At 35.7% G+C, this 26,028-nt stretch overlaps 1 protein-coding gene across 1 annotated transcript in view; it reads left to right on the top strand.

Annotated features, from left to right (window-relative positions):
* Positions 1 to 26,028, top strand: part of ttc27 (tetratricopeptide repeat domain 27) — a 166,133-nt gene that overhangs the window by 114,391 nt on the left and 25,714 nt on the right. Inside the window, exons 11-15 of the mRNA XM_056477309.1 lie at positions 867 to 962; positions 10,465 to 10,587; positions 16,848 to 17,075; positions 19,998 to 20,096; positions 20,499 to 20,551. Coding sequence (XP_056333284.1) covers positions 867 to 962; positions 10,465 to 10,587; positions 16,848 to 17,075; positions 19,998 to 20,096; positions 20,499 to 20,551 — 599 coding nt within the window. The remainder of the gene's footprint in view (positions 1 to 866; positions 963 to 10,464; positions 10,588 to 16,847; positions 17,076 to 19,997; positions 20,097 to 20,498; positions 20,552 to 26,028) is intronic.

Raw genomic sequence — 26,028 nt, 5'->3', positions numbered from 1 at the left:
CTGGCGGCGTCGGTCACTGATTGGAAGAGGAGTGACCAAATGCTGCCTTATTTTGCGGTTGAGAAATTGTTGTCAGTTTCTAATTTGGGCTTGTAGCTTTGTTTGTACGTCGTACACAGTTGCGTTGTGTTATTGTGTTTTGTCTTATTGTCTTTTTTTAAAATATGGACACTGGTTTGCGAACAGAATGTGTGTTGATCTTCATCTAGAGTCTCATACAGCAGGCCTGCACATGCTTCAGCTGAGTTTCCACTGCAGTCAAACCCTGTAGGAGAGCGGAGAGGTGTCTTTTTTTTTTTTTAAATAATAATAAAGATGCTGTCATTCTGGCATGTGCTGGCACATCTATTTGTTATTGCCATCACTTCTGGAATTTGTTATTTGAGTTTTATTTTTTGTATGCTTCCAGGTCATGTTTTTTCATCGTCTTGTTACTGATTGGAAAATATATTTAGCACCGTGTGGTGAGCAGTAAATCAAAGCTAAATGTGAAGGGTTGAATCACTAGAATAGTTTTTAAATTGTTTTCACCACACGGCATTTTAATTGCCTGAGGTGTTTTTTAAAGGCTTTCTCATGCACTATATATCAAAACAAGCTCTAAACGCATTAAAAATGCTCATTAAATTGATGTCTTTCTTCAAGGGAGGTCTGTAATACCTGCAGCGAGAGATCCTTCAGCCTTCTCGTTTATCTTAATTCATTTGTTTTTGATCTCTCTAGAAGTGCAATATGAAGTCTTTGCTTATGGGTGCTTGGTTCTAAGCAAACTCTGCATTATTTAAGCATAACGTGTTGTGGCCAGTGAGACAATGCTATTGACGAAAGCCAACGAGTTCTCTAAATGTGTCTTTGTTCTCCTTCAGACTCTGGTGGATTTCTTCAGTGAGAAGGACTGTCCCGTCACTGAGAGGCTGAAGATGTTCTACAGCTGCCGGGCTCCTCCTCTCTGGGATCTACAGGTGGGTTGTTTATGTGAAACCACTGGATTTGCTAAAAATGAGGATGTTTTAGAATAGCTCATGGTGTTCCGAACAATCTGCATTTCAATAGCGTTCACACACAGTGGGTTATATAAATGGAGACTTTCCAAAAACCTCATGTTTTAATTACACTGCTGTCATTATTGGTGAAGTTGGCATTTCTTCATGTTCTTGTCGGATTGATTCTTTTCATTCTTTTTCATCCCTCGTTTTTTATATTTTCCATTTCTTCCATCCGTTTTCATTTTTTATTTTGTACTTTCATAGTTTTTTGTCTTGTTTTTGCCCTTTCAAACTTTCAAACCTTTCTTTCTTTCTTTCTTTCTTTCTTTCTTTCTTTCTTTCTTTCTTTCTTTCTTTCTTTTAGTTTTTTCTACACTTGTTTCTTTGTTTCTTTCTTTTATCCTTCTGTTTCATTGTTTTTTTATTTTATACTTTTGTTGTTTGTTTGTTTGTTTCTTTCTTTTTTATTCTGTGTTTCTTTTATTCTTCTGTTTTCTTTTTCTTATCCTTTTTTTGTTCTCTTTTATACATTTTGTTTCTTTCTTTTATCCTTCTGTTTCGTTGTTTTTTTTATATGTTTTTTGTTTGTTTGTTTGTTTCTTTCTTTTTTCTTTCATTCTTTTGTTTCTTTGTTTTTTCTTTTATATGTTTGTTTATTTTCTTTGTTTCTTTTATACTTCTGTTTTATTGTTCTTTCTTTTATAAATTTGTTTGTTTGTTTCTTTCTGTCTTATTTCTTTTGTTCTTCTGTTTCACTGTTTTATTTCTTTTGTTTGTTTGTTTGTTGTTTGTTTGTTTGTTTATTTGTTTCTTTAAAAAGAAAGGAGGAGGAAAATTGAACACAATGTAGAGCATAATGTAGTGGGTGTGTTTGTAAGTATGGTACAGGCAGGGGTTTTGACTGATTTTAATTAATATGAGCACATGGATGATTTGGAAACTTAAAAAATTTTGGTCTTATAACAGTGCTATATGCTGTAGGGATGAAAAAAATGTTTTTACTTTTATTTGAAATGCATATTGTCTTACACAACTTGAAATGAATTAATTATAGTTGCATTGTGTTGGTTTTAATTAATAAAGTTTTGTAAAATTCAATTCTTTCTTTCCTTATACGCATTTCATTCAACATTTTTCATCATTTGTTGTTTTCTCTTTCATCTAAATTGCCTTTCAATTGTCCTTTGCTTTCCGCTATTTTGTCTTTTTTCACTTTCATCGTATACTACTTTCATCTGTTCGTCTTTTCTTTTGTCCTTTTATCCCATTTTTGATGTGAGACATTTAGTCTACAAACTTGGTCAAAATACAGACAGACATGAAATTCAAAACAAGGACGACAATCCTGTGGTTTTGCACACACAAGACATCTATAATCAGTATCACCTGTGCTGGAAAAGGAACATATTCTTCTCAAGGCCAGGATGGCTTTCAGAGAATGAGAATAAACAAGCAAACAAATGAATGAAACAAACTAATTGATGAATTGAACAATGAAATTAAGCTGTGTAGTTTATCTTGATTTGTGCATGCATAAAAATCATATAAAAGAGAATTTTGGACTGGGTTTAATCATGGTCCATTTGACCCTCGATTGAAAATGTTCACACTTTTTTTAGCATTTTAATTACTTCTGAAAGTATTCCAATGTAGGGGATAATTCTCACATAATAAGACCAGATTACCTGAGTTAATTGGAAATGGCAATGATTGACTCATTTGTTGGTGGCTAAATTGATTTGCTTGCATATTTTCTCTCATTACCAGACGCACAAGTGCATTGAGCTAATCACCTTAAATGAGCGTGGGTAGCTGTTATTTATTTATCTACTTCTCAGAAAGCCATTTCAGCAAACGCAACAGCTGGGTTATGCAGCCGTTGTCGTGTCAATAAGAGCTTTGGCAGATAGAATACGAAATTCATTTCCTGTACATGGGCGAGGGCGTCCAGGGATACAGGCGACGAGTTCATTTTGACAGTGTTTGTCAGATGATAGAGCAACCTGTTATTGGCCATCCCTGTCTGATTGGACAATAAAGCAACTAATGAAAAGCAAACAAATGATTTGTGAAGGCAGAGATAAAGGCGAAACACTCGGCTGAGTAAGGTAAATTGACTAATAGTAATCACCACACTTCTCCAGTTGATTGATTACATTAAGAATTGAAAACTTTTTGTGTATTAGAAGTTTATAAAATGTTATTTAAATATGCGAATGAGACCGTATTTAATTAATGATCTGCATACAAATCATGTCCACAATACTGATCCACCCTATGCGCACACCCCCCAAATTATGGAAGGTAATCGTCCCCCTCCCCCAACCCGCTCTTCAATACCACTTTTGTGTAGGGACCCAGAGAGCCAAGAATCGCCACTGCTTGTACAAAAATCTGAACTTTTGATCAGGCTACGTTAAAAAAATCTTTTTTTTTTTTTTTTTTGATGCATTAGAGTTTTTAGAGAAGATTCTTATATTATCAAAATTGTTATTACAATAAATAATCACGGTTGTTATTTTGGTATTTCAGTATTTTCTTGTACTTAACAGACATTTATACATAGAAGAATAATTCCATAAGGAACTATGTAGTTTGAGACCTTTGTTTTTATTATTCTGGTAAAAATAAAACTGTGACTTTAACATGCCAAATGGTGCAACGAGTTGTTGTCTTCAGTTTTTTGCACACCATTATAAAATTTGGTCAACTTTCTTTATATTATTCATGACCATGACCATCAATCTGTTAATCTGTGTATACTGGCTGATTGCCGAATAAATGAATTCTCTGACTCTCAGCATCTGCAGGAGTGCAGCCTCCCGCTCTGTGTTGCCAGATCTAAAGTGGTGCGTCGATGGACTTTTTTAATATTTTTACTTTGACAGCATAAACAAAGTAATTAGGGCTTTAATAAAGTGGGAAGAAAGTTTGTGCTTAACGATCTGAATACTATTTGCATAATTCAAAATTGGTGCTTACTTTGGTGCATTTTTCTGACTGTTTTTCAATGGCAAAATATCTGACAACATTGCATCCCAGACACTTTGACAGGCAGCAATCTACAAAGGAGTGGATATTGCTGCTGGATATTTGATAAATATTCATGTTTCTCTCACAATCTCAGTCTAAACATTATGCAATCACACCAATGCTTTACGCATTAATATTGCAACAATTTTTCTTTGTTGATCATGAGGCACAAATATCGTTCTCGTTATAAAGATACATGCTGCATGCCAATTCACATACTGTCCATCCTAAATGGTATTGGAAAATAGAATCAGTATGTCCCAAACCATAGTATGTTGAAAAGAGTATGCCAAAGGTTGCTTTATGGTCTACTATTTCCGGTGCAGAAGTGTCCAAACTCTAACCGCTAATATTACTCACAAAACATTGTGCTTTGGACGTGAATTTGATTAGAACTACAAGCTCGGGTAAAAAGTGTAAATAAACTACAAACATGGCGGATGCCCAAGACCAACCGTTGTAGAGAGGCTTCAGTAAAGTTGTTTGAATGACTATTAAGTAATATCTAACCAGCTGGAAAATTTTAAAAATGTTTTCCCTGTTTTATTTCATCTGAAACAACAACGTGAAATTATATTAAGAAATGTTTGGACATTAACTTCTGAATGCATAATTATAGAAATATTTGACGAGAATTTTCTGCATGAAAGACTTATAGGAAATAAATTTGAAAGAAATGTGGATGATGTGCTGAGATGAATGACAGGAGACAAACTAAGCAACATAATGATATCTTCACGAGGAAGTAGTATGTCCCAAAGCTTGCATGCTCTTCTGTTACACAATCTTAAGTCTATACTTTTTCTTTATGAAAAAGTTACGTACTTTTAGGGCGTAGTACAAGTATGTGAATTGGGATGCAGCAACAATTAATTGTGCAGCTTTAATTCACAATATACATAGATATGAATATAACTGTGAAGTTTGTTCCATAAAAGGGCTGCTGTGGAGAAAGTTAATTTGAGAAAACAGCCAGAAAATATAGATTATATTGAAAATCTACACAAATTGATATTGTATTTTGTATGTTTTGGTTATATTATACTTAATAGACAGTTTATAAAAAGCCAAACATCCTAAAATCTCAAAGTTGACAGGTGTCTCGTCTTAAACGGTTAAGTAAACAAGAAAAGGATTGTAACTGGCCGGTATGGATGAAGGGTTTTGAAAGAAAAGGAAAGAAATGACTGAATGGAGAAAGCGAATGAGCGAGTGGGTGGAGTGAGGGATGGATAGATGAAAAGAAGGGAGGGCTGATGTGATCAGTCCTGTGGATGACATTGCTCGCGCTCTGTGTAATAACAGTGAACAGCAATAAAGCTGGAATTGAAGTCGCTTCTATTGCTGGCAGGGGAATAGTACGCTGCAAAACTGCAGGCGAGAGAGAGACGAGAGCAGCATGAAGCCGGAGAAAAGTGTTTGTGTGTGTCAGGGGTAAAGAGATGGCAGAGTGTTTCAGGGCATACCGGTTTTTGTTTATTTGTTTGTTTGTTTGTTTTTGGAAACCGATTTCATAAATTGTTGGGTTAGCTTTCAGACTTAATCGTTCTGGCATGCATAAGAATCAGGAAAGCATTTATTGTGGCAGTTTTGTGGGAGATGAAATGAGGGAGGAATTGAAAAGATGAAGACGTTGCAGAAATGGGCCTCACAGAGCCTCCCAAACATTATTTTTTGCACTCTCTATGCTTGAGTTTTTATTGTCTTCTCCAAATGTAATGTCCTCTGTTGACAAGATGTGAAATGTATATTTGTACTGCCAAAACATTTCAGAAAAAAAAAAAATAAAGTTAAATTTGTATTATGATTTGCTTGCACATAATATTTCTATCTCAGCTGTTGACATGGAATTGATCCAGATTTTTGTAATGGCGGGATGGTGGGGCATTGGATGGCGGAGGGGTTTTTGCCACAGACGAACGTGAAGATAGACGCGAAAGAAAGTGTAAGTTAACAAGATTGAGGAGGTTGAAGAGGGGGATCGGTAAAATGAGGTGCCGGATCAGATTTCAGAGATCCCGGATCTGGCATGTTCCGGCACAAATTAAGCCCTGGTTGTTACCAACATCTGGTGAAAGGTTTACGTCAACAGCACCTTTAGAAATATGTTTTCTGGTAAAATGGTGATGTGTTGAATACTTATTTCCACCATTGTATGTATAATGTTTGTATATATATTAATGTCTGTGTGAATCTATGTACATAGTTTAAGGTATTTATTTTAATGTTTATATGATTTATTTACAATACAGCTTGTAAAGTAATATTTCTGTCTTTTATGTTCAATTTTTTATTGAGGAAAAAACAGACACTATTTTGGTATAAATAGTTACATATCATTATCTTTGTTGTTGTTTTTTTTTACAAAAGAGAAGAAAAAAAGGGGAAAATTATAATAATAAGGGCAAAAGAAAAATGGAAACAAGAGTAATAAAAGAGTACAGAAAATTACAATCAATTGAATTTCAACAATCAAAATCAAATGTTCAGATACATGAAGCAAAATGTTTAAGGCAATATTATTATTCAAAATTTTTCCCAATTATGTTTAGCAAGTACAATTTGCAGTTTATTTTCTATAATAATTATAAATTTTTTGCTTGAGAAAGTCTCACTGCTATTATTTTGTCTGGAATAAAAGCAAGCAAAATCATTTTTATAGAATTAAGTCAATATTTTTAGCCAGTTAAGAACTTTTTTCCCTCCATTGGCTACAGAACAAACCACTGTTGTCCAATAACAGGTCAATTTAATTTTATTACTATAGATTAAACTTATTTTAATTCAAATGTTTTGTAACATCAGCTAAAGCTATATGAGGTAGAGATAGCTCTTCGATCTTTCTACAAAGCTCTCTTGTTTGTGTGTGTGTAAGCATCTGTGTTCTCCATCTCTCTCTTTTCCTTGTATTAGTTAGTAACATCACGTTTTCTCTCCTGGCTGATAGGTCACATGATCACTAGCAGCCTCACCCGTGTGTGTATATATCTAGATTTATAGGCACCCGTAATGCCTGTGGGACGTGATATGCCACTGAAGGCAGGAGGGTTTGTCACAGGACAGAAAGGTGAAGGAGAAATTGTGCAGGAATTGAGCATTTCCTGCCTCTGAATGGCTCACAGCGACGTGTTCGGGATGTCTTGCTGATATTGAAGGTCTAGGGTGACGTCAGTTCACTGTTGTTTACTCTCCACATAAAAAAACAGCGGTTATACTGTATACATCAGCTTTACCATCATAAACAGCAGTAGTAGAACATCTCTGTATGTTTATTAACAGAAATACATGGACTGCAGTGGACACTGTCTGCCATCCTTTATCCTTTTTGTCACTTCATCCATCCGTTCTCAAATGGTCTGTGAATGACAGACGGAGTTGAAAGAGTATAAACACACATTTAACCAGCCGCATTCATCAGAGACAGACGAGGGTCATTAATAGCACAGATGTATATATAGCCGCTGCCCGTGAAGCATGACATCGTGGAGATGGATGGATGGCCGGCTGCCAAATGTGTCCTTTTAGAAAGGGGGTGAGAGAGATAAAAAGACTGAAAACGAGAGTGAGACAGACTGGGTGTGTCCTTGGTACGGTGCAGAAGGGTGCAGGTGTGATCCTTTATACCCAAGCAAACAGATTTTTTTCAAAACCTGTAAAAACGCCTTGAATGCACTGAAATGTGCTTGTGTACGGGTTAGCGCATCAGTGTAACAGTCGTGTGTTCACTGCACAGATGTCACCGCGTCCGTTTTTACCTTGATTAATATCTGCTTCCATCAAATATTTTGCTACTATATGCTAGTTTGCTAAGAATTAGTTTTCACATCGTCGTCTGGTGAATCAATGGTACGATGCTTTGACGGTTTTTTATTATTTATTTCACGAAGCATAAAGGATGAGGGTTGATGCTTTTTACAAACAACTAGATGATATGATGGAGCTTATATTTTAAAACTGTACTGACAAAGAAGTTCATAATTATCATAATTGACTGACCACAAGTCATTGTTTTTTCTTGCCATCTTTGCAATCAGCCTGTTTTTCTTTAGATTAGTGATGTTTTGGACTGATAGTTTGAATGGAGCAGATAAATGGATTACTACAAACTTTCTTAGAGTTTTGTAGCTGAACTTTGGGAATTTAATATTGAAATTGGGTTTGGATTTAAATGTAATCAAGATTACAGGTACTTGTATATAAATATAGATATAGATCAGGGTTCTTAAACTCGAATTTGAACTCATTAAATTCCAACTCGACTGACAATTCATATGAGGACCGTTTTAACATTCAATCTCAAGAAAAAAGTGAAAACCTGGCATAATTGATGCACTCAGAAATTCTTCCCCAGAGTATATGCAGTCAAGGCTCATTCTTTTTCTTAATTGTTGTATATATTGAAGGGGTAGATTAAATTGCTATAAAAATACCACAATAATATAATAATAGGCATAATAGTAATAATTATTGTTCTGTCCCAACCAATTGTTGCTTAACCAGAAGTTGAACAGATAGCGTAAGAACAGCAGAAAGCAGTTTGGGTAACTTTAGTGACTTTGCTGGCAATTGTTCTTCTCAATATCATTATATTTCTATAAAACTACAGCAAAGAGTGGGTATGTATAAATTCACATTTACTTTCAGCCAGCAGTCAAATTTTAATAATGCACATTTTTTATACAACTCTTAATATGCATGGGGAAAATCTAATAAATGAAACCATTTGAATCGAATATCAGCAAAATGATCAAATTTGTTACACCACCAGCATAACGTGTAACCCCGTCAGTTGCAAGCCGAATGGAGGAGGAGTGGGTGCTGTTAATGGCCCGCGGGCCATTAGGTTGAGGCCCTTGGTATAGATGTACTCCCCATTGTACTGTAGATGCTCTGTGTTAAACTCCCCATTTCCAAGATTATCTAATGTAATTTTGCAACAATGTTGTGATAATAACAATTTCACATGCTTAATTGATTTGCATTTTGTCATTTAAAATGTTTTTTTTTTTTAAACTTACCTAACAAAGCCTTCCCAAAATATTCCCCAGGCAATCTCACAGCAATTGGTAACGTTTTGATTTAATAGGTAATTTGTATGAATTTATACACTCATTCATACATTTTAGTATGATTTGCACATCCCCCAATAATGGTTTAGGGTGGGCATTGGGAGCAAGCCTTCTTTTTGAATGACATTTTCATGCATGTGAATTGGTCACTTTTCTGACAATAGATATAATAGTTACATTTCCTTGTACAATTGGGCTGATATTTCATACATTTGATTAATGACGAGCATAACGGTGGCTAACACTTCTGTCACAATCACCAGCGATCTATCCTTTCAGATTGCTGGTATACATGCGGATCGCTATATGAACTACAAATCTGCCATTACATGGACTACATATCACAGCATGCACCGTGCACACACACACCGGTTCCTGATCCTGTTTGATTGCAAACGCTCACAGCTGAAGCTGCTCATGGACTGATTACAGGACTATTTAAACAGCACACATACAGTAGACACATCAGGGCTGAGTCTTGTTATACTGAATTGTGAACACGGCGATGCGTTTTCCTTGCCTTGCCGGTTTTGACCCGGTTTTGATTTAGTTTGTTTTACTGTTTATTCTTGTCTACTGCCTGCCCTCTGACCACTCGCCTGTTATTCGTTTACGACTCTGGATTATCTGTATATGCCCCTGTGTTGACTGTTGTCTGTCTGACCATTCTGTTTAATAAACCTGCGTTTGGATCCGCACTTCGTTGTCAGCATCCCATTCACATTACAAATTCACTACATAATGCATCTATTTATAATGGATGTGGTTATATTGCAGTGAAATTCAAGATATTTATGAATTTTTGTTCACTATTTATAAATAATTTCTATAGCTACTGTTTTGTTTAATACTTTTTTTATTTTACAGTAGTTTGCCTACCAAGTTTAATCTGTGTTAAAATTGCATTTCATCCACATGATTTCACGGACAAGGCTAAATTGCATGTATGTGCTGGAAATAACTGCAGTGACGTATTTTAAAGTATCCCAGCGCCATTGAATAGTCTCAAGATACACACCACTAATATGTGACTATTATATATAAGATACTTAATCTTTAATAGGAGTTTGTGAACCAGTTAGTGAAGGCCTAATCCTGGCTTAAGCCATTATGTATATGCAATTATTATGTATCATGTAATTAATTGGTTTCAAAATTTTAATTGGTTGATAGCTCTTATGTTTATTTTTACAACAGGTCTCAAAGTGAACACCACTAACAAAAATAAAATAAAGTACATAATTTCAGTTAGTCAGTTAGTTGTTATTATTTAGTTTTATTTTGCCGTGTACTTCAGGGTGCTTCCCACATGCTTTGTGTATTTCGAGACAAGTGGGCCATATGTTGACTGATCTTGGCTCTCTGTGTATATTTAGAGGCAGTTGGCGAGTTTGTTGACTGATTTGGGCCTGACGAGTTCTGCACTGCTGATCTACGAGAGACTGGAACTCTGGGAGGATGCAGTTGTGTGTCTGGAGAGGATGGGACAACACGGCAAGGTATTTAATACACGTACTGTAGGTACTGTAATTAGACATACACGCTGCAGGTGAATAGGGTAACAAAATTAACAAATAGTTCACACTATGTTTCCCCAGTCAATTGATTACGTTGAAGGGGTAGTTCACCCAAAAATTAAAATTACCTCATCATTTACTCCGCCTCATGTTGTTTTAAACCCTTATGAATTTCTTTCATCTGTTGGACACAAAAAATATTTTTTTGAACTAGTTGCTGGGACCCATCAACTTCCACAATAGGAAAATAATTGTTTTACCATGAAAGTCAATGGATCCTAGCTACCAACATTTTTCAATGTCTTTTCGTGTTCAAGAAGAAACTTGTTTTTGGTAAGTAAATGATGACCCATTTTTAGGTGAACTATTTCATTTAAGAATGGCAAACTTTACAGCAATTTTTCTAAAATGTCATGTTTAAACATTAAATATTTGCTCATTAGCATACATTTCTAGCACAAAATCTGAACGTTGATTAAATTCTATTTCAAAATTCTTGTTTTATTATTTTTTTCCATGGATTGTACATATTAGAGTCAAAGGCTTTGGAATCTTTTTTAATTCAGAAAACTTCTTTTGTATAATAGCATGTTGCATAATAGATAATAGCATTTGCATGTTGTATGGTAAATTTACAAATTGTGTGTTAACATATCCCTCTTGTAAAAACCTTCAGAAATTAATAAAACCATACACTACCTGACAAAAGTCTTGTCGTCAATCTCAGTTGTAAGAGAAACAAATGATAACTTCTAGCTGATAATTTGTAAAAATGGCAGAAGCTTGACTTTTTTTCTGATGAATCATCTGTTGAACTGCATCCCAATCATCACAAATACTGCAGAAGACCTATTGGAACCCGCATGGACCCAAGATTCTCACAGAAATCAGTCAAGTTTGGTAAAGGAAAAATCATAGATTCGGGTTACATTCAGGATGGGGGTGTACGAGAGATCTGCAGAGTGGATGGCAACATCAACAGCCTGAGGTATCAAGACCTTTGTGCTGCCCATTACATTACAAACCACAGGAAAGGGCAAATTCTCCACATCAAAGTTCCTGAAAGCACAGAAAGTCAAGGTGCTCCAGGATTGGCAAGCCCGGTCACCAGAAATGAACATTATTGAGCATTTCTGGGGTAAGATGGAAGAGGCATTGAAGATTAATCCTAATGAACTCTGGGAGTACTGCAAGATCCCTTTCTCTGCCATTGCAGATGATTTTATTAGTAAGTTATTTGAGTCATTGCAGAGATGAATGGATGCAGTCCTCCAAGCTCATGGGAGTCATACACAATATGAATTCTTTTTTCTCTGCATCATGACTTTATATTCTGTACTATACATTATTTCTGTTAAAAGATTCTGTAAAAGTTCTGTTATGAGACTTTTGTCTAAGCAAAGTCAGACAATACTTAAATCAAGGCATGATCATATTTTATCTTGGTAAAATAAGCATAATCTAGAGGCTTTTGCCTTTCATATAAGCCACTTCTGATGCCAAATGATCAACTAGAAGTCAAGTTATTATTTGTTGTTCCTAAAACCTGGATAGATGACAAGCCATTTGTCAGGCAATGTACATTTGTGTTTTATGGCTCACTGTAAAAAAAACTTTAAGGGACAGTTGTTGAACACGAAAGAAGAGCTTTGAAAAATGCTGATTGCTGGGACTCATTGACTTCCATCGTTTTTTGTTTTTTTTTTACGCCGGTGTATCCCAGCAACCCTTATTCTTCAAAATATGTTATTGTGTTCGGCAAATGAAAGACACTCATAAAGGTTCAAAACCATGTGAGGTAGAGTAAATGATGAGGTAATTAAAATTTTTAATTTTTAACAATTCCTTTAAAAGTTTTGTTACTGAAATGAACAGAAATAAATAGGCTAAGCGCAATAAACGAAACACTTCCATTAGACTGAGAACACTTATCAGGTAAATCCAAAAAGCCCAAAATCTCAAAATTGGCAGGTGCATTAAAGCATGTTTTTACCTGCAGTGTCTCTTCTAGCAGTTCTTAACTCAAACTTGTACCACTAGATTAGTCAATGTTGCGGAGTCTTTAGCTTATGTTCGCTAACAGATCAGTGTTTTAAAAGTTGCCAAGTGTTTACTCTGCAGGGAAATCAACCTACAAATGGGTTACTTATAGATGGCTCTAAATTTTAAGCTGGGATAATAGAAAATGACTTCTGTTAAAGATCTTGATGAGGGATTGATTGCTTCTTTTTCTTTTAGTCACATCCATCTCTTCCCTTTGTCCTCTCTGTCTTTCCTCCTGCTAATTTTTCCCCTCTCCACCTCAATCCTGTCAGCATGATCTAACAACACTATCTCTATCTGTGTGCGTGTGTGTGTGTCTGTCTGCAGTTTTCTGTGAGCCGTTTCACAGCTTTATTAAGTTACTGTTCATTTATGTACCAATCGGATTATAGGGTACCTCTAAGGTCAATAAAACCAGCCAATCACCTCCAATCTAAACTGTAATATTATAAAAATGTACTGGCATTCACTTCACTCTAGTACCCGAGGTTCCTCTCTTTTTTTAACTCTGTCTACCTTCCCTGCACTCTTTAAATCCATTAACTGCAGGTTTGCATTGGAATGAAAGTGAAAGGATGATTCCTGAAATACATTAGGCGAAGTGACACCTCACATGAAAAGAAATAAATTGTTCAAATATGAGGAAGAAAAGGAAAGTAAGATGAGAAAAATTAGCAAGGCTGGAGTTGGGAGAAATCTTTTGCTGATGGATTATTCCATGAGATGCTGTATTTGTTAAATGAGTGAACATTTTTAAGGGGCTTTGGGATGTGTTCTGGTGTTTATTTAACTTGGGTTAACCCTTCAATTATCCAAGTGCTCATTTTGACGCCATTCAATGTTTAATGTCGGTAAATATGTGGTTTATTTAAAGGAATATTTAAGCTGTCAACAACAGACATACATTACTTGACACAAACCCTTTAAAAATTATATTCTGTGAGATCAAATTGAGCCCAGTGGGGAAAAGTTATCTTAGTTTAGGTTAATAAGAAATTAATATCATTGTTCCAGAAGGTCATTTTCAAAACAATTAAAATTTTTAACTTGGTACATTTTATTTAGTACTTCATTTGTTCAGTCAGTTGGTCAGTTAATTACATTTTTTTTGGTTTGTTTTAAGAGTTTCTTTCAAACACTTAGCTGACGTTTGATTATAAAGCTTGTTTGGCCTGCTGTCCCGGGAGAGAGCCCTGAGCTCATAAGATCCTCGAGCCCGGGGCTCCCTCCCGTTTGCTGGGCGAGAGGGGAGTTTAAGCTCAGGTAGATCTCGAGAACTTCCCTGCTGTAGTAGATACTGAACAGATAGTGATTTCTCTTAAGAGATAACTACTTACTATAAGTGTCTCTATGTCTGTGGTGCTGATTTGGATAAGTCAATTAACTTAAGTTGCATGTTTTTGGATGGTGAGAGGAACCCAGGGGGGGGAACCCATGTGAGCACGGGGAGAACGTGTAAACTTCGCACAGAAACGTCGGCTGGCTTGGTAAGGAAGCTCTTGCTGTGAGGCAACAGTGCTAACCACTGGGCCACCGTGTCACCCATCTAGGAAAGGAGGAAACGTTTCCATCATATTTACATTTTCTTCCTTTCAAAGTGTAAAGGGGTTGTAATGTTGCCCAGACTCTTACCAAAATATACATGTATTTGGGCACCAGAATCTTTCAGTTTCCCTTCTGAAATTTCCAATCTGTTTTTAGAGCAGTGAAACTGATAACCTGGCCCCAGATTAGCATCCATTTGTGTTGTTGGCAGTCATGAGATCCATCGGAGGAAACTGCAGTCTCACTGTGCCTGGCAGAGCTACGTACTGTAAACCTCCGTCGGCTTCAACAGCACCTTGTTATTTGTAGGTAATCGAAAATGTGCAGTTTACAACAGCTACACGGAACAAAAGAGCATTCAAGTGCTGTCAAAGCTATTTTTTTTCTCTTACTGTACCTCGACTTACCCCTGTTGTTCTTATATAAGTGAAATATGATACATTTTTGTAAGTAAATAGCTTATTCATCTTCTGTCTGAGACATCAGGTTTCATTTTTTTTTGTGTCGAGTGTGAAGAGATACTGTTCCCACTTCTCAAATTATGTGTACCAGTAAAAATAAATAAATAACCACCCAAATAGAAATGCTGGCCAAGCAGTGTGAATTTTATTGCCGCCCACCACCTCTCTCCCACTACGGCTTCAATTCTAAGCGTTTGCAAAAAGCCTTTTATCCATCCGTCCCCAAGAGGACCAGCTGGGGTGGAAGGGCAGGAGCTGATGAGAGATGCACTGTAATATAGCACAGCACAGTCCTGAGGAGTTTAGTGGAGCCACTTTCACAGAGACTGTAAAAGGGCATGTGTTACTCGGCTAGGTACAGTGTGGAAAAATGCTTTATGGCTTTTTCATTTCGAAAAGGTGTTTGTGGTTTTAATGCAGTAATGGTCAGTTCCATCACTGATGTGCCAAACACTGATGTTTTTTGTTTGAGATTTTATTTTTGGGCCTGTGTCCATCTAACTTTTAAATGGGTAGTTCAGACAGAAATGAAAATGTTCTCGTCCTCTAATGGTTTTAAACCTTTCAGTAAGATAAAAGGTATTTTGAGATTGCTAGCCGCTAACCAATAACTTCTATTGGTTTTGATTTGGTTTTGTTTTGACTTTTTTTTATTGTTTGGTGTGTTTTGGTGAATTGTTCTTCTCTTTGGTTTGAGGTTTTTGGTTAACATGTTACTTTTTTTATTTATTTTTTGTTCAATTTTATTTTGTTGTTGTTTCACGTCATGTTTAGTTTTTTGTTTAATGTTTGTTTTTTGCTTCAAAAACAACTTTTTTTTTAAAGATGCTTTCGATTTATCTTTATCTAGTCATCCATCCATCCATGCATTATTATTATTATTATTATTGTTTTTACTATGCTATTATTATATTTTCATTTTAGTTTTTTTATTCATTTTTATGATTATTATTATTTATAATATTATTATTTTTATTATTATTATTGTTGTTATTTGTTTATTATATTATTACTTTTTATTTTTATTTTATTATTGTTATGTTGTTGTTATTTATTTTCATTTTTATTTATTTTTATTTTACTGTTGTTGTTGTTGTAGTTATTATTATTATTATTATTATTATTATTATATTATTAATATTTATTATTTTATTATTATTGTTTTATTGTTATTATGCTCTTATTATATTTTAATTAATTTTTTTATTTTTATAATTTTTTTATTATTTTAATGTTTATTATTTTAATTGTTGTTATTAGTATTATTATTGTTTTCTATTACTTATTATTTATTATTTATTTTTATTATTATTATTATTATTATTATGTTTATATTATTACTATTTATTTTATTATTATTATTCTTTATTATTATTATTTATCATTTTTATGAATATTATTATTAAGTTAATATTGTTATTATGTTATTATTTTATTATTATTATTTTTTTTATTATTATTATGTTGATATTGTTATTATGTTATTATTATTTATATTATTATTATTATTATTATTATTAATCACTTTTATGTTGGTTTTGTTCACACGTATTGAAGGTTATGAACCATGAATAGTGATTTCATTTTTTTTTCTTTAGTTGTTTTGCATTTTGTTTTATAATAGTAGTAGTAGTAATAATAATAATAATAATAATAATAATAATAATAAAGAATGTGGCACTATACTCAAGTCATCGAATGAATCTTACACAAAATTTGGCCAAAAGTATGTGTACACCCAAACTATGAACAATTTCATAACCACTGATGCTATTAGGGAGTTGTTCATCTGTATAGCTTTCATTCTTCTGTAGAGATTTCCCAGTAGGATTTAATCATAATTTTAAGGTTTTGCTCATATCCAGGCACAAAATTATCTTAAATGATTCAATTTATTCCGAAAGTAGGGCTCATGTCTAATTTCTTGCTAGACATTCCAGTTCCTCACATGAGACTGAGCACATCATTTCATGCTTGTCATGCCGGAATAAAAAACACCCTACCCAAACTGTTGCAGCACACAATTTTCAGGAATGTCTTAATATGACGTTGGTGTCTTAACTGGAATTAGGGGGCCTAGTCAAATCCAACAATTAGAAAGACCTCTCCACATACTTTTGGTCGTGTACATATTTTCCAATATGCGGATTAAAATTGTCTGAGTAGTTTTAATCTGGTGGTGTTTTCTCTCAGGCGGAGGAGATTTTGAGGCGCGAGTTGGAGAAAAAGGAGACGCCGTCGCTCTACTGTCTGCTGGGCGATGTGCTGAAGGATCCACAGTATTATGACCGAGCATGGGAGCTTTCCAAACACCGCAGCGCACGTGCGCAGCGCTCCAAAGCTCTGCATCACCTGCGCCACAGAGAGTTTCAGCAGTGTGTGGAGTGTTTCGAACGCTCTCTACAAATCAACTCCATGCAGGTATGCAGTTGTTCATAGTTTTATCATTCTGTACGCACTGGAAGCACCCATACCGCTATTCATCTGGAGAATCTACAAACTTACAATCTTACAAACTTATTTCCATTGACTTCAGAGCTCAACAAAAGGATAGTCTGTTACAACATGGCAAATAAATGTAAAGGTCCCATGAAATTAAAACATTTTTTTTAGATGTTAGTTTCACTCTGTTAGATTTAATGATGCCTATAAGCTAGTGTGCTTCAAAATAATGACGAAATTCACGTTTAAAAAAATATAAACTAATATAAATATCTTGCAGTTTGTCACTTCTGCCTGAATCGATCAACTATTTTTTTCACGTCATCTCATATTTCAGTTTCTCATTCAATTTTGACCAATCAAATGCTCTCTAATATCTGACATGCCCCGCCACCTTCAAGACACTTGTCGTTTGCTTTTCATTGGATGAGCTTGATCTCAACCACTTTCACTGGCAGCGCTGTGTTAAAAAAAACTCTATTGGCTGTTTTTTTTAAGGGGAGGAGCTATTTTATCACACCCTCTTTTCATTTTTCAGTTGAGATTGTCAAACATAAAAATGCACATTTCAAAGCACTTCACTAGACCTTTAACACAAAGCCATCTTCTACAATGTTTAAACACAATGTTTATTTTACAAAATGTCTTCTGATTAAGTGTACAATAGCGTAGACGCATAGTTTAAGGCACATGCTTTCAAAGCATACTTAATATGATAATGTGCATGGACACAGCTGCACTAAAAAGATTAGTCTTTGTCCAATGTCTACCTATTTTGCATATTTCTGTTAGTTTTCAAAAACAAATTACATACTGAGTCATTTGAGTGTTTATTTAGTTCCGCAACCAGTTTTTTTGCATTTCATTTTGTATGGGAAAATATAAAGAAAAAGTCTTTAAAGGATAGTTCAAAAGGGAAAATTTACTCACCCGATATATTTTTGTTTGTTTGTTTTAAAATATGACACAGACAAATCAATGTTTACAAAAAACTTGCAGTGTAGGGCTGTGCGATATTGGAAAAATATATACAGTTGAAGTCAGAATTATTAGCCCCCCCTGTTTATTTTTTCCCCCAATTTCTGTTTAATGGAGAGAAGATTTTTTTCAACACATTTCTAAACATAATAGTTTTAATAACTTATTTCTAATAACTGATTTATTTTCTCTAATATGATGACAGTTAATAATATTTGACTAGATATTTTTCAAGACACTTCTATACAGCTTAAATTGACATTTAAAGGCTTAACTAGGTTAATTAGGTTAACTAGGCAGGTTAGGGTAATTAGGCAAGTTATTGTGTACCGATGGTTTGTTCTGGAGACTGTTGAATAAAAAAAAAATAGCTTAAAGGAGCTATTAATTTTGTTCTTAAAATTGTGTTTAAAAAATTAAAACCTGCTTTTATTCTAACCAAAATAAAACAAATAAGATTTTCTCCAGAAGAAAAAATTATCTAAAAATACTCTGAAAATGTCCTTGCTCTGTTAAACATAGTTTGGTAAATATTTAAAAAAGAAAAAAACAATCAAAGGGGGCCTAATAATTCTTCAACTGTATATCTTACATTTTTATTATTCTTTTTTAATGCCTATTAAAATAATAAATACAAATTGTTAAATGTTTTGTGCAAACTACAGTGGGTGGCAACAGACATGTCAAATTGTTGATTTCAATGATTCTTTTAGAAAGCAGCTTAATTTAGGGTGCTATGTATGAGAAAGTCTTACCACTGATTTATAATTGGAGACGATGTCTGTGGGTGTCACCATTCAAAATTAAAGCGCAACTTTTATTGCTCATCATCATAAATTAAAATAAAGACTCATGACAGCTGAGTGGGACTCTGAAAAATAAACTGTAGAACTCTGACCAATATGAGGAGAGTTTACTCGCACGTGACTTGTTTTAGCTATTTTGTCCCACTTAGAAACTTTGCTGTGTGAAAGTGGACCGCACCAAGGATGACCTGCCACATTGGAACAGTTTTAATCCCTGTTTCGGAACAAAACAATCGATCTGTGGGTGTGAAAGCACCCTTAAAAGGTTAACATTTTACTGTCTTTATGATTGGAAAATTGAAATGTTAATCGCGTGATTAATTCCAAAACAGATAGTTCAGGAATGAAATACCTTACTTTTGTATCTTCCAAAAATAAAAGATGTAACCCATACCCAAAACCTCTTTTTTTTTTTTGACATTCTCACTGCATTCTAATAGGCTTTATCACACGGTGAAGGCAAAACTGTGAAGGCATGTCTGTATTTGTCTTCTTGCAAAGTGAGTGGCATGCTCGATAATGTCACCTCGTACATCATTAAAGCAACAATTACGATATTATCGCAGCCCCTATCACAGTGCTGACAGAAACACTGGGGTAGAAAAAAGCAAGACAGCAGCGTGTGGATGCGCGGTATCAGGTTCATCCAGCACAGAGCCAAAAAAGAAAAAAAAAAAAGTGCAGAGCTCCCTATTTTTTTCAACTCTTGCTCATTCTTCATTCCTCCCTTCATCCATAATGCAGCAGCACAGGCAGCAATAAGACAGAGTAATTTTCCTGAGGGACTCATTGATGACCCCAGTGTGATCTTTAACACTGCCTCGGAGCTCTGCCGCAGGGCCTCTCGCAACTAATACTGCCTTCAGGCCTTGAACAGGAAGTCAAGACAGACAAGGACCAGAGAGATACAGAGATGAGCACTCTGGAGAACAAACCCTTGATTTAAAGCATAAGATTCCTTGAGGTTCACGCCGGTTCAAAAGACATCATTAATTTTTAGGGCCGAATAACACTTTGAAAAGACGAGTGAATCACTTGAAGTCTCACATCAATTTTCTTCTCGCCCCTTTGGTAATACTCCATCTTACTTTTTCTTTTTTTCCTTTCTCTGCTGCAGTTGGGTGTGTGGTTTTCCCTGGGCTGTGCATATTTTGCATTGGAAAGCTACGAAGGAGCCGCCAGAGCTTTCCAGAGATGCATCGGACTGGAACCAGATGTAAGTCACACGGTCATTGTAAGGAGATCAGTGTCATATGACCATAAAGAAAGGGCTCGTGCTTAGTTATGCGGTGCTTGTGCTGTCGTCTCTGATTTATGTCTTTGGTAATCGATGGATTGTGTCTGCGAATGCCTTCCTGTTTATACCAATGCCTCCCTACTGCCTTTTATGCATCCACCCTATTAGATGTTGTACAGGAGCCTCTTATGCTCCTAATAGCGTACTTAAAATTCAAATGTAGTCAAGAGACAGGCTTAATGCTCCATCCTGGAAACGAGTAAACAAGCGGTTAGGAAATATTCTGTGGATGTCTGCGTTCTTATTTATTTGTAATGGCTTATTTTGACAAATGACTTCCACCCGTAGACCTGACTCTGATCATTACTCTCCTCCATTCAGAATTCAGAAGCTTGGAACAACCTCTCCACGGCCTACATTAAACTGAGACTGAAGTGAGTATGAGTGTGACCAATGAAGAATACATCAAAAAAAGTTCTTGTTTATTTACTGCTTTTTGAAGCTAATAAGAGTACAACTATTATTATTATTGTTTTATTTATTTATTTTTCTTTTTTTTTTTACAAGGGTAAAACTATCATTAAACTGCCATGGATGCAGTAATTGCTTTATTTTGTAGAAATTATACTTTTGGTTTATTTTTATTACTTATCAAATTATCGTATTTGATCAGAGAAATGTAGCCTTAAGGACGTCACACACCGGATGCGCCGCTCAGCACCGCAACATGGTGCGCACATAACAGTTGAAAGTATCGCACACCGGACGCGCACATTCACATGATATTTAAAATGAAACCATCAGACCAATCAGATGGCGCTCTGTGGCGCGGCTGAAATATAAACAGAGTCCTGAGTCGTGGCTGGGCACCGCGGACAGCCGCCGACTAGCGGCGCCGGTGTGTGTACCCTGATAGAAACCTATTTTTAGAATTCTGAAATGAGTGGCGCGGTACGTCGCCAAGCGCCGCTTCTCGTGTGTGACCTGCTTTAAGGTCTTTGCACACTGAAGTCCAAAGTTTTCATATGCGTTTTTTTTTTTCTAATTCGTATTCGAAAAATTCGTCAGGTACACAAATCTTGCACACTGAGTCCGATGTGCAATAATTAATCCATTCGAAAATCCATTTGATGCATTGCTTGTAATACTTCGCATATTATATATGTAAACAAAACCTGAACAGAGACTGGCGGTACTATAGACATTATAGTAGGCAGCCACGTTGACATATCGGAGCAACGGACCAAAGCAGACAATGAGGTGTCTTAATATAATAGAAAGTCTATGGGCAGTACGTCAAATGTATGGACACACACACAGACACAGCAGCTGGTAAGAAATGCGCCAGTCACAGATACCAGCATACTGGTTTTATACTGTTCTCCATGTTCTGTCTTATATTATACACTGTGCTTGTCATAAAGTTATCTGTAGCTCAAGTGACGACATTTTGTGTTTTGCCTTTTGCTTGTACGGTGGCTCTGAACTGTCAAAACAACTCTCAAAGTGCTTTTTCGAATGCAAAAAACAGAAAAAAACCTGGATCAAATTTTTTTTATGACGGACGAAAGTTTCGTAGGCAGTGTGTCAGTACGATTGACAGAATGAGAGGTCGAATTAATTCTTTTACGTGTGAAAATTAGGGTCAAACATTTTGGATTCAGTGTGCAATAACCTTTAAACTGCGTTCACACTACAAGCAACTCACAGTGGCAAAACGACCAAGCGATCGTTATTTCAACAGAAAGCGAGTGACTTCCGGCGACCTCTGGCTACATGAGTGAAAGCGACAGTTGGCGACATGGCAGGTGTGTCAGAATCCTTCAACTTTAAGCAAATGTGCGACTTTCTTAAACAACAGCAAATAGGAGCACCAGTAGAGCTCACGTGACCGTGTCTCAGCTCCTCCAGAGCTGTATTCTCCGCTCTGTAGACCTACACAGACACAGTTTGCAGCAGATAAATAGCCGCAATGACAGAGAACACACTATTTTCCAAATCATCTTTGTAATCAAGCATTTTATGTACTGATTCCAGTCATATTTAGGGTTTTCACTGAACAATGTTTACTTTCAGCGGCACGTAAACTCATTCGCTCTGTGAATATCATAAACTTTACCTAAGCAACCTCAAGGTGGGAACGCCCACTAACGGTTTCAGTCGCCACCCAGAGCGACAGCCAGCTACAATGTAACTGCTAGTGTGAATAAGGCATTAGGAGACTTCTCAATCCCCAAATGTTTCTGAATAGTCATGTACTGTATATCAAGGGTGTAACAGAACTCATATTAATGCGGAAAAAACAATCAGTACCATTCTTGCTTATGTATTGTTAGCATGTGTTCCAAACAAATAGCGTTGTCAGGATTTTAAATTCCTTTATGCTGCATGTCAGGCGGTTCTTTACCTCCCTGTTGTGCATTTAAAGTCCTTTAACACCTGGCAAGCTATTGATTATCCATTACATATAACATATATCTTCATGAAAATTGTAATTAGAACTAAATTGAAAAACACACAACTTGTTTAATAAACTACCGTTCAATAAAAAAATGACTTTTTTCCTGCTTCTGTACCTAAAATGTTCTGAACAGTGACTTCTAAACTAAGGTCCATACCAGACAGTCATTTTTTTTCTTGAACAGTTACACCCCTTGCACATACAATGGTCCCACTTCTGTCAATGTTTTTTCTTTTTCTGCTTACATAATAGAGTCTCATGGACTAATAGACGTTTGCGTGAGCTGCTAAATAACAGCAAGCACTTCTCTCTCTTTCTCTCTTTCTCACACACTTATCTCTCACTGAAATCGCCACCATGTACAAACCATAGATAAGGCCTCTATTCAGGTTCTGCTTGACCTGATTTATGCTGCATTTCTGTGTTTCCTTCATCCTGCATCCGCTGGGGACCCTCAGAGTCCTCCTTGCTTTTCAATTACTGCAGGAATGACTTTGGCAGCTGTAATTGCAAAGATAAATCTCCTCCGGGCTCTTGCTGTGTGTCCACCCCAGCAGCCAGCGCTTCGCCGCCACCACCAAACAGCCAATATTAACCAAATTTAGAAGCGCAGTGCCAGTTAGTACATTCGCCGCTTGACATGATTTGAGGTTTTTGCTCATTTCCTGCGAGGAACAGAGAGGTGTTTCCTGGAACGCCACTGTAACGGCATGTACCTGAGGGATTCTGGGAATGATTTCTCTCCTCGCCTCTGCCCCTCTTCCAATTAGCCCTGTTCAATCATCCCTGAGATGAGTCTTTGGAATCTTCTATTAAAACCTGATTAACGCTCCTGGGGACCATCTAGAACAGAAGGAGTGTGTGTGTGTGACGGGGAGATTGTACACGCACACCTGCTTGTGCTCAAAGGAAACTTGGCTTTAGATGTTACAGTGAGACCCATGTCGACTCTTGTGTCATGAGCTTTTGTTGACAGCGCTTACGAAAACATCAGCTCTGTTCCAGAAATCCAGCGATGCGTGTTTCTGAAAGCTCATACTGTAAATGATTGATCTGGAATGCTCTGTGTGCCACACACAGCGCTTCTCACGTCAAGAGGCTCAACACACAGCCTGTTCCACTGCAGTTTGTTAGCATGTTGCTAAGCTAATAATCCAGTACTCTAAGAAGGAACAGAATACATTAGTACTGGGCAAAATTAAGGATAAATAAGTAAATTTTATACATGAATATTGGGTACATTATGTAATGTATACCTGGCTGTTGCCATTTCAGTCCTTTTCCATCCTTTTTTCTTTTTCACAAATTTTTATGTTTACTGACTTTTAATCATTTGTTTTTGTTTCACTTTATTGGTACTTGTTTCCTCACACTTTCTTGTCTTAATTTATTCTTGTCTTTTTCTGTTATTTTTGAACATTCTTTGCTATTTTGCTGATTCTTTTTCACTCTTTCTTTATTTCGCTCTTTTTTTTGTTTTCTTTCATTCTTTTTTTGCTGTTTCACCATTTTTAGCCATTCCACGCTTTCTTCACTCTTTCTTCCTTTTAATCTTTGTTTTATGTTTTGGCATTGTCAATTATTCTCTTTTTTCCTCCCTCAAAGTTAATCTACTGCTTTCACACACTTGTTTTTGTAACTTTAAGCTATTTGTGCCTGGTGTATAATGAAACTTTTTTTCTCAAAGGTAGTGGTTTACATCTCATCCTCCATCCAGGATGATTTTTAACCTTTTTAATTCATTCATGTCATTTTGTCACCTTGGAATTATAAGGTTCTAGGTGGCTTCTACATGATTTTGAGATATTGAGCTTCAAAGTTTTTGCTGTCCATATAGCAAACAGTATGAGTGTAACAGTTTTCTTTCATACATTAACATGACAGAGACCCTAAATGTACTCTAAATGTAATTGAACAAAATTCTCTTAAATTTGCAAATCGGGGTAAAAAAATAAAAACAGGGCAAACGCAGATAGAACCTTCTAATTCTAAAAAGTCATTTTTTCCTTGGAATTCTAAGGTTCCATCTGGCAGATCATTATTCATGAAGCATTACTTATCAAGAAATGCAATAACAAAAATAAAAATTGTTGTTGTAACAGTATGTTGATGCTTGAGAAAGTACATTTTTTGCTTTCTGTAATATTAATGTTTTGGGATGAATATTTTTTTCTTGTTTAAATTTAACATGCAATGCTAAATATTTTGTTAATTTGATGTAATTAATATCATAATATAATAATAATTCATATAATAATACAAAAATAATATGTTTATATGAACTATTGCACTATATTTATTGAATTATATGTCCCATGAATTAAATTAAGTATTCACCCATCAAGGCTTAATATCAAATCTAAAGAAAACAGACAATGAGGAAACTAATTTAAAAAAAAAAAAACACTGAACAATGTTTCACTGACTATATAAACACAAATAAAAGGTTTCTTATAAAAATGTTTAAATAACTGTTTCTTTTAAAAAATGTAACAGTTTTTGAAGCATTAAAAATGCTTCTAAATCATCACATTTACACACATCTTTTCAGTTTCAGGTTTCTTCTAAATTTTTTGTGGTGTGGCATTGTTTAGTCAACTCTGATTTTGTCTTTCTTTCTGGTCTTTCCCGCTGTCAACAGAGCAGTCTGATGAAAAGACAAAAAAAGCTGATCCTGATTGGTCCCTATGTGTGGATTTGAAATGCTGATTGGCTCACAGAAAGAGCCATAGACTGTAAAAGATATGGACGTAGTATCCGTGACATCACCCATAGGTTTCTGAAGAACGCAAAAGAAGCTACAAGTAGCCATGGCCAACCGTCGCCATTTTGATTTTGTGACATCGCACCGACTGGGTGATGCCAAACAAGGGCAAAGAGGCGGAGCGGGAGCGGAGCTACAGATGCCTGCTTGCTTTTTGCTTAGACAGGCTTTTCTTTGGGAGAAATGCTTAATACTTTATTACCTTCGGCTCGTTTGTGTTCTGACCACATGTGCTAGGTTGTACACTATATCAATAACGTGTTTAGTCTTTTTAAAAACACTGTTGTGTCAGCGCCAATAGCCTAGTGGTTAGTGCGTTGACACATAGCACCCAGGTGCTCTCGGCGACGTGAGTTCGATTCCTGGCTCGAGGTCCTTTGCCGACCCTTTCCCTATCTCTGCTCCCAACACTTTCCTGTCTGTAAAATCTCCACTATCCTATCCAAATAAAAAAGGTGAAAAAAAAAAACCCTAAAAAATAATTATAAAAAAAAACTATGTTGTAATACATTGAGCCACTAAGCATTGTTCTTATGATGTTTTGACGTTTTATGACAAATACTTCAAATATAGTCTGTGTTAGTAAATGCAAAGCTATTGATAAAATCCAGCATAACACTGTATGACGTTTCAGAGGACTGTTCTAGATCCTACAGCTAATCAATCTGTCAGATTCTGAAGTGCAT

The sequence above is a fragment of the Danio aesculapii genome, chromosome 17, assembly GCF_903798145.1.
Source record: "Danio aesculapii chromosome 17, fDanAes4.1, whole genome shotgun sequence".
Lineage (NCBI taxonomy): Eukaryota > Metazoa > Chordata > Actinopteri > Cypriniformes > Danionidae > Danio > Danio aesculapii.
This window is presented reverse-complemented; position numbering and strand designations above follow the sequence as displayed.